At 42.6% G+C, this 9,944-nt stretch overlaps 1 protein-coding gene across 3 annotated transcripts; it reads left to right on the top strand.

Annotated features, from left to right (window-relative positions):
• Positions 1-4,668: 4,668 nt before the first annotated feature.
• On the top strand, positions 4,669-9,919 carry paqr7b (progestin and adipoQ receptor family member VII, b). 3 transcript variants are annotated; one of them, XM_082550963.1, is made up of 2 exons: positions 4,669-4,912; positions 7,708-9,919. In XM_082550963.1, exon 2 carries the CDS (start codon positions 7,714-7,716, stop codon positions 8,770-8,772), a length of 1,059 nt encoding a protein of 352 aa, XP_082407089.1. In that variant the 5' UTR covers positions 4,669-4,912; positions 7,708-7,713; the 3' UTR covers positions 8,773-9,919. The 3 variants fall into 3 exon arrangements, with proteins under 3 accessions (XP_082407089.1, XP_082407087.1, XP_082407088.1); XM_082550961.1 differs by lacking the exon at positions 4,669-4,912 and adding an exon at positions 5,054-5,121; XM_082550962.1 differs by lacking the exon at positions 4,669-4,912 and adding an exon at positions 6,098-6,135.
• Positions 9,920-9,944: the final 25 nt, after the last annotated feature.

The following is a 9,944-nucleotide window of genomic DNA, read 5'->3' as shown; positions in this document are numbered from 1 at the left end:
ATCAGTCACTTGACCCCTCAACAAGGGCTGCCACGATTAGTCGACTAGTCACGATTACGTCGACTATCAAAATCGTCGACGACTGATTTAATAGTCGACGCGTCGTTTGAAGCTTTGTAAGATCACAAAGACGCAGAAATAAGTAGCAGGATTTAAGAGTGTAATAACGGACTGAAACAGAAGATGGCAGCACTGCATGTACAAGGATGCCAGCTGCCGTTAAACCCCGAAGAAGAAGAAGCTGTGTCCCAGAATTCATAGCGCGGCCCAGCTCAGTTTCCAACAATGGCGGCAGCTAGTTAGTTTTAACCCTCTGATGCATGAATTATGAAAGCCTTGGTCAAGATTTTTTTCTTAAGTGCTTTTATTCTTCTCAGGACATGAAAAAAAATGTTCAACTCTTTTTTTCCCAAAAATATGTTTTTTTATAAAGTTATAAACTTGTCCACTCCAGTGGACTACATGCGCCTGAGCACTTAGCATGAAATACTGTGAATTTACTATAAAAATTAATTACCTTGTGTTCTATTGTAAATATACAAACACTTGTTTGCTTGTATCCTTTGAAAAACATCTCAGCAATTTTTTTTGGAACTTTCAACTCATAAGGCCCCAATGTTTAGACGTAAATAACAAAACCAATCAACAGTCCTAGCTGTGAATCCTACACCTGAATATGGCAAACTATCTCCAACAAGAGAAACATTTTTGAGTCTACACAGTTCTATAACGATGCAGGACAGTATTACCAAGCCCTTAGTAGCATGCTGGAAGAAAACACAAACTGACATCTTAGTCTCTGCATCTCCAAACACTTCTGTGTTCATCACACCTAGACTATCCGTAGTTCCTATGTCTCTGTTCTGCTCTGGCAGCCACTCTCATCATCACTGGACTTATCACTAAACTCATCATCACTGCACTCATCAATGAAATCATCATCACTGGAGCTGGATGGAATTTCCTGGACTATTCTGTACGCTGCCTTATTCTTTGCTGCATTTGAAGTCTACAAAATATGATAAAATAATTATTATAGTAACTCAAACTACAGCTGATCTGCACAGAAATATATATTTTAAATGAGTAGCTTATAAATGTAACAATTATATGCTTACTTATAACCAAAACAGTCCCAAAAAACAGTGAGACAATTTATGACTTATGTTAAAAAAATATAGTGGGTAATGCATGATGTCCACTACAGTGGACACATGGTTAATCGTAGTTTTCTACATATTAGACATAACAATTTCTTATTCCAAACAGATAATATCCTTCCCTAGATGTTACTGCATATCATCATATTTTTTTTACCTGTTGGGCTCTTTTAGCATAGAAGGATTGACAGGATATGCCAGCAGTGGTCGGCAGGGGTGACAGTTTGTCTGCCATCTTTGATTCAGAGGAAATTTACTTGCAGTTGCACTAACTGAACACTGAATTGACCTCAATGGAGCATGGCAGCAGAGAGCACTCTAAAGGCTAATATGCAGTTCCACCATAGAAACCAATGCATTAAAGAGATATGTACGTTTTAGTAGCTGTCCACTCCAGTGACCACTATGCATCAGAGGGTTAATATTACTCTTATTATTCTTTCTGGGTCACAAAATAAACGTTTAACATATTTTCAGTCAAGAATGTAGCTGTGTAAACCTCAAATATCTGCTCAGTTTATCAAGACACCACATATTTTCAAAAGCGCTCCGACGTTTTCAGAGACGTCTGTTACCCACTAGCTCGATAGCTAGCCGGGGGCTAGGCTAACTAGAGCCGTGAGAGCACCGGACTCCCGGCAAATAGTTTTCAAACCCACCGCCGTCTTTCGCTCCTCAGGTTAAACGTGATATATAAGTCACTTAGATAACTTAAAAATGTTATTGTTTTGCCTTTTTTTTTTTTTTTTTTTTTTAGTATTTTATTTGTTCCTGAGTAAATCAGTTTGGCTGAGATTAAAGTTATAGTTTTTACACAGCTGAATAAACATCAAGCAGACAGCTGATTATCAGAAGTGTGAGATGCTGTTATAGTTTAGATAGCAAGGAGTTTATTAAACTTCACCGAAACAATCTGCAAATTTCATTAAAATTTAATAAACTATCATCCTGTCTTTATTTTTAGTTAGCACAGACCTTAAACACTTAAAGCTGTAAGCTAATGATAGTTATATAAGAGCAGATGCTGCTGGTGCAATAAGCTGTACGTTTTACGTCCAATGGATGATGATCTGATTAGTCGACTAATCGCCAAAATAATCGGTGACTAGTCGACTATCAAAATAATCGTTTGTGGCAGCCCTACCCTCAACCGTTGCCACCTCAGCTAACCAATCCTCTCACCTGTCCTATCCACTGTCCTCTCACTCATTCATGCACTGTCCTGACTTTCATGGGGTTTTTTTCCCCCAGAGGATATACTCTCCAGGATCTTCCTGACTTGCTCTGTACTCTTGAAGCAGATCACAATGTCATCTGCAAACAGCATAGACCACAGACGCTCTTGTGGGATCTTGTCTGCCAGCGTGTCCTTCAAGGAAAGGGCTGAACATCGACTCTGTGTGTAATCCATCCTCCAACTTGAACCTATCTGTCACTTCTACTGCAAACCTCACTACCATCTCTCTTCCCTCATCAATCACCCTCACATTTCTGTCTCTCTTAACTTCCTCATACAGCACCGCACTTCTACTTCTATGCAGTTCCTCATTATTTGTCTGCAAATAAAAAAAAAGAAGCTTTCAGACCTCGTATTAAACATCACATCTGTTGTGTTTGTTTTGCTGCTCATTAATCATTAGATCTCTTCTTAACCTATCTTCCCCTAATATTTACCGTGACTTCATTGCTACATGGATTTATTTGCCTTTTGTTACTTTATCAGTAACATGCTTCTTCTCTGCTCACACACACATTGTGTCAAACATCCCTGATCAAACATCCCTCAAACCATCCCCCATGAAAATCCTCATACCTTTCATCCTCATGAACGTTCTGATCTACAATCTCCACACGATCCAACCTTTTCTTTCTCTCTCCTTCTTTGCTTCAGAGCACTGCTTTCAGTCTCTCGATCCTTTTTCTTTTCAGCATATTTTCATCCTAATCCTTCACAACCCTTATCTTTTACATATCCTATATGGCAGTCAGTGTAAGACCTTTTCTCCATCCTAAGCGTTCAACCATGGCTACAACTGTCATCTAACAGAAAGATATAAAATATCTTTTTCTAAAATATTTATAAGATATAAAAAGAAAAAGAACAGGACCAGACCAGAAGAAAAATCTTACCAAGCTAAAATCCAATAAACAGTATGAATGTTACTATTTTTGAGAACTACACCTGAAACAGTACCATCCATTTGACTATATGATAAACTCTTTTCCATTCAGATCACATTCTAAATTGCCCTATGAATCATCAATTAGCCTAATATCGCTAGCTGCATGTCTCTGAACTGTAAACAGAGGGAGAACATGCAATCTCCACACAGAGAGACCCCATCCAGATGGTGGAATTGAACTCAGGCCCTTCACCTGTGAGGCAACAGTGCTGAACGCTGCACCACCATGCTGCACTGTCTTACAGGTTTTCTTTGGAAGTTTAATACTCTGTGTGCACCATACGCTGCAAAAATGTTTATATAAGAGTGTTTGTGTTGGAGTCTTGCGTGCAGTTCTGTACAATCCCTCTTTGTCATGTGTTTGGAAAAACAGCTGAACTCATCAGCCTGGAACTATGTCCTATAGTGCACTGCTCATACCCTGTCTGACCACACAGGGGACAAAAGCTGGCCTGACTTCAAGAATCGTTTCTCAGTATTTTCTGGATTTCTCTGGATTGCTGGACAGACTTTTTTTTTTTTTTTTTTTTTGCTACACAAAGATGTGTGTTCAGCTCATGTTCCCCTGAGCTGACATTAAGATACAGAGAGGATAAATACCCAAAAGACCAACACATTATTATTTCTGTTTTAGGCACGCCTCTTAAAAGCGTCTGGGAATATAGACTGAGTAGGGTGGTTGGTTGCAGTTAAATGAAACTTTGTTAAAGAATGGAAAGACTATAGGCTGTAAACGTAATCTGACCACCACTAAGAAGCAGGGAAATTGCCTGTTTTGATAAGCAAATTAGACCCAGTGGAGTTGGCATTGTGTTATGAAAGGTATCTCTGAAGCTGAGACACTGAAGAAGCAGTGCCGTCCAGTTTTATGGGCTTCACGATATCGTGTTTTAGTGCTTTGTCACAGTACTCAGGAAGAACTGTGTGGCAACTGTGCAACTCATTTGCACAAGTGGTGACAGTGGCTCTCGTGTTTAAAACGATTGATTTGAAAAACTTTTAAATCTTTATCAGGGCTACTGAAAGATTCATCAGCCTGTTCCCACAGAGGGTAAACTACATGCAGGTGAGTGTGTAAACAAGGGGGGAAATGCAGCATTGCATTTGCATTTTGTGGTGCTGGAACAACGAAACGGTCATTAGACTGAGGAATAACTAAATATATTAAATTCTTCTTTTCTCTTATTAACATAAACTTCAAACTATTTTAGAACAGGTGTTAACACTTAGCTAACAGCGACTGGACGTATAAAGCTCTTATATATACATATGACAGTGGAAGATTTTCTGTGGGGGAGTGGGCTCGTTTGCCGGCGTTAGCTATCATTGGTCGAATGGATTTGCAGAAGAAGCCTTGTGTTTGCTGATTGGCTAGAACATCAGTCCGTTCACCAAGCGATGTCCGCCCTCCCAGCGATTGAGCCGTGAGAGCCGCCAGGCGCCGCTCCCGTCACGTTTCTCCGCTGCATGTTCACCGCCGTCAGATAATGTTATCCATGATCTCCACGGCTCTAACTCGTCCATCCTCTCCTGTATCTTCGGCTCTGGATTGATTCTCCCGTCGAACAGGTATGTGTATTTATTTTGCCATTAGCCTCAATCTATGAATTATCTAGAACGTTCGTTGCATCAGTGGAAGGATGCGCCTCGAACGCAAAGCCCTGTCATTTTCTATCATCGTGCAGCGGCATTTCTCGGGCTCATTCAGCACTAATGCCTAACTGCAGAGTTATGTGGCGTCCACGGGGAATCGAAGCGAGACGATGGTCGGTGGAGAGGTACATGCAAATTCATCCCGGCCACTGGGTGTCAAGTTTAAAGCAGACCGATGGTGATCAGGTGCAGGCTTGCTCGGGGGGAATTGGCTGCATCAGGCCCGTAAAGGCCCGCGTTTAATACCCACTAGCTCTCTCTCTCTCTCTCTCTCTCTCACACACACACACACACACACACACACGCGCGCTTTTTCAGTATTTTCGAGAATTTTTCTTTCATCCATAAATATTTCAACGTGCATCGCAATTGTTGGAAGCGGAGGGTGTGGACGCCGGATGGGGTTATGTTACGTAATCCCCCCCTCATTCATCACTCCACGCCATCCCTCCTGATCGCCGGCCCTTGTTCATCCCACACAGAATGATCTCTGCAACGCTGCTGCCTCCGCTCTCTGCCTTTCCTAGTCCCTTCTCCACATGTTAATCAAAAGAAGTATTGATGAATTAAATGACCTTTTTTAGGGTCCCTTACGCACACGTGACTCAGCATTCTGAGTGTAGTTTACAAAATCTGATTTAATTGGCCCAACAGAACACAAAGAATGTCTTTACAGGAAGATTTATAGAAACTTTGTATTTTCCCACGTCGTGCTCCAAACTGAGCTTTATTTGAAAAGGAGGAGCTAAACTACTGTGTGGTACTTTGGCTGCTTAGTAGGCACAGATCATGCCTACTACTAGCTAGTTATACTGTGATATCGGTGTCTTTTTGGATAACTGTGTAGCACACTGTAGGTAGATTACCGTCGTCAGTTTGCTTTACCCATTAGTACTTTCTATGTCAATAGCAACACTTTTTCAGCTGCAGGTCTTTTAGATCAAACCCCATTTTCAAACCCATCGTGCATTTTTTAAGTTAGCCGAGTAGCAAACATTCACTGTGTGTCAAGTGCTGCACTTTTTGGGAAGCAATTTCTCCCCATTTTCAATCAGTGCAGAATTTATGAGCTGAGCTGAGAGCTTTATTGTACCCGAGGTCCCGTGGTGTGCATCCACCCTTCAAAGTGATGCATTATGGTGAGTGGAGCGTAGAGGCTTCAGGACACTTTCAGACACACAAATCAGCTCATTAAATTTTGGATAAGTTACCTTTGGTCCCAGCAGCTGGCTTCACCTCTCTGAGCCTGGTTCTGCCTGAGGTTTCTTCCTGTTAAAAAGGAGTTTTTACTTCCCACTGTCACCTAGTGCTTGCTCGAAGAGGCCGTTTGAGTGCTGGGGTTTTCTCTGTATTGCTTTTGTCACGGTCCGGGGCAGCGGCCGTGTGGAGAGCAGAAGGAGGACTCAAAACGCAGCACTTATTCAGGTGTGAGGGTGATTTATTGATAATATCCAATATAAAGTGGGGATGGTAAAACAGAACTAAGGATGAACTAACTGGGAGAAACTACACAAAGAAATAGCAAACCTGAGCATGAAGGGAGACCAGCAGGGAGAGCACGCAGGGGATTACACCAGGTATGAACACAGACGACGCGACGAGGAGCAGAGTAAATCACACACTATAAATACACAAAGAGACACTGGGAAATCACACACAGGTGGGGGAAACAGCTGGACCTGATTAACCTGACGAGACAGGGGAACACTAACACCAGGGACCAACAGAGGGAGCACAAACCCAGAACCCAGTGTCTAAAATCCCAAACACAAACCATCCCAAAACAGCCATGAATAATAATGAAAGTAATAACAATAAAGAACATAAACATAAAGTCACTGAGTCATGGTCGCAGGACCATGACAGCTTTAGAGTCTTAACCTTACAATATAAAGTACCTTGAGGCATCTGCTTTTATTATAAATACAATTTAATTTAATTTCAGACGGGAAACACTTAAAGCTGCGCTGAGCCATAATGTTTTGTTACCAACAGTGGATCAGAAAGGCTGTGGGGGAGCTTAAACTGTTTCTCTCTGCAGACAATAACAACTAGTTGGTCATCTTTATTGGAGCCGTTTAAACTACCGATTTATAGATCACTGCTGTTTATATCTAGACTCTTATCAACCCCACTTTTAGCCAGAGGAAGCCGTGTTATTTTTAGCAGAAAGCTTTTCAAGATAAAACCCACTGCACACCACCAGCAGGGCCTCCAACAGAAGAAACACAGTTGCATAATTAGCTGCCAAGAAGTCGGAAATGTTCTGACGTTTGACATGTGACAGATGTAATATTAAGTCAAGTTGTCACATAGTTTCACTGCCCCCCGGTGGCCAACAAATTCATTAGATTAAATTAATTAATTTAGTTTATAATTTTTCATTTCATTTCATGTTGCATCTGATGGCTTTTACATTCAGTCAATCTGCTGATTGTTTTTAAATAATAAAAGCAGTGAACAATGAAAAAGATGTCAAGTCCTCCAGTGCCCACGGTGAACTGTGTGACGATTAAACCCCCCCACCCAAAATGACCTAAAATCATAACCTGTGCTGTTTTTGGGTGTCATTCTGCTCAGTGATCCAATGACCGCTGCTCAGATTTGCTTTGTGATATCAGTAGTATTGCAGTTTATAAATGTGTTCATACATGTTGACACAAGTGTGGCTCAAAGGCAGGTATTGACTAACCCTCCTCTTTGGTCTACAGTTCGCCATGGCAACGGTGGTGATGGAACAGATCGGTCGCCTGTTTATCAACGTGCAGCAGCTGCGGCAGATCCCTCAGCTGCTCGAGTCGGCCTTTCCAACCCTGCCTTGCACTGTAAAGCTGTCCGACGTTCCGTGGGTGTTCCGCGAGCGCCACATCCACACGGGGTACAGACAGCCGGACCTGAGCTGGCGGTACTACTTTCTCACCCTCTTCCAAAGGCACAACGAGACCCTCAACGTGTGGACCCATCTGCTGGCTGCCCTCATCATCTTGGTGAAGTGGCAGGAGATCTCGGAGACGGTGGACTTCTTGCGAGATCCTCACGCTCAGCCCCTCTTCATCGTGCTCCTGGCAGCTTTCACCTACCTCTCATTCAGTGCTCTCGCTCATCTCCTCTCTGCCAAGTCGGAGCTCTCCTACTACACCTTCTACTTCCTCGACTACGTGGGGGTTGCCGTTTACCAGTACGGGAGCGCTCTGGCACACTACTACTACGCTATAGAGAAAGAGTTGCACACTACTGTGCAAGGGATCTTTTTGCCCGCTGCGGCATTCCTGGCTTGGCTCACGTGCTTCGGCTGCTGCTATGGCAAATATGCCAGTCCCGAGCTGCCCAAGCTGGTCCTCAAGCTCTTTCAAGTGGTGCCCTCAGCCTTGGCTTACTGCTTAGACATCAGCCCCGTAGTCCATCGCATTTACAGGTGCTACCAGGAGGGCTGCTCCGACCCGATGGTGACGTACCACTTCTACCACGTGCTCTTTTTCTTAATCAGCGCCTATTTCTTCTGCTGCCCTCACCCAGAGAGCTTGTTCCCTGGGAAGTGTGACTTCATCGGGCAGGGCCACCAGATCTTTCACGTGTTTGTGGTGGTTTGCACCCTGGTGCAGATTGAAGCGCTGCGAACAGACTTCACAGTGCGCCGCCCCTTGTACGAGCGTCTTCACGGGGATCTCGCGCACGACGCCGTGGCGCTCTTCATCTTCACTGCCTGCTGCAGCGCCCTCACCGCGTTTTACGTGCGCCAGCGCGTGCGGGCCTCTCTCCACGAGAAGGAAGAGTGAGAGTTTAGACTATTTAAAAAAAACAAAACAAACAAGTCAAACAAAGTCTCATTTATTTTACTCTATAGTGACTGTTCTAAAATAACTTAAATGTTTTTGTCAAGGAAAGTTATCAGCTCGTGATAGTGACTTCTGATTATTTCTTCTCTGTGTTCTGCCAAACAACAGTGAACTAAATATTGACTGAGGCGGTGTTGTTGTGACTTAAAGGGGGGGGGGAAAGGGGGCTCCTGCAGCTCATCTGTAGCAATGCGGACCCTGCAACAAACCCTTACATCCTAACTTCTCTTTATTTATTTATCTTTTCTAGACGGTCTGAAGGAATGTTTTACTTTACGAAAGAAAAAAAGTCTTTGTGCACAGATTAGCAAAAAAAATGAGAGGCTAGTTTCTTCAGTTGCCTTCTTAATTGTATTTGGAAAAAATCTGACTGTCTTAATCAAATTGTAGCATTTGAATTTAGTATTTATAGTCCCTCAGACTAACTTTTAGCTCCTGTTAAGTTTTACACTGGTGCTTTTCTCAATGTCCTGATATTCTTTTGTGTTTCTTTGGGTTTTGGTTAGGTTTGGATATCAAAGCAGGGATTATTTTTCCATTTCCCAAGGCGCTAACACTAGGCCACGCTAATGTTTCAACACAGTCCACAAAGATGGAAACCCAATTTGAAAACCAAATATTTTACCTCCTTATGAAAAGCAGACCCTTTTCCTTGGATTCGATGACACTCTGTTGAAAAGGAGGCTGGCACTCTACACTGGTTAAAAGATGAGCGGAAGATTACTGATGTCTCCTTGTTGTTGTGACAATGTTAATCTTTCTCTATTTTCTTTAATTCAAAGGGCTGGAACTTCAGCTTTTGCCTTTTCACGTCCTGTGATGTCAGTGCTTTGCGTGAATCATTTTCATTGTTGGTCGATTCGAGTCGTGGAAAAAGGAAAAAGCTGCGTCTGACCTGCTTTTAGTATGGTTTTTTTTTTGTATGATGAATATGTATGTGCCTCTACGCATGTCTTTTGGTATATACCGTGGATAATAAGTGTGTGAATGTCTATGAAAGCTTAGCCTTGCACTTCTTTCTTACCCTGTAAATAGCTGTATTTCTCTTGAAATTTTCTTTGCATCCCATTTTCTCCCCACCTGATGGCATTCGGAGGTGAATGCACAATATT

Source organism: Aulonocara stuartgranti (assembly GCF_965226115.1).
Source record: "Aulonocara stuartgranti genome assembly, chromosome: 11".
In the NCBI taxonomy this organism is placed as follows: Eukaryota; Metazoa; Chordata; class Actinopteri; order Cichliformes; family Cichlidae; genus Aulonocara; species Aulonocara stuartgranti.
The sequence above is the reverse complement of the archived record's forward strand: the minus strand, read 5'-3'. Positions and strand labels throughout refer to the sequence as shown.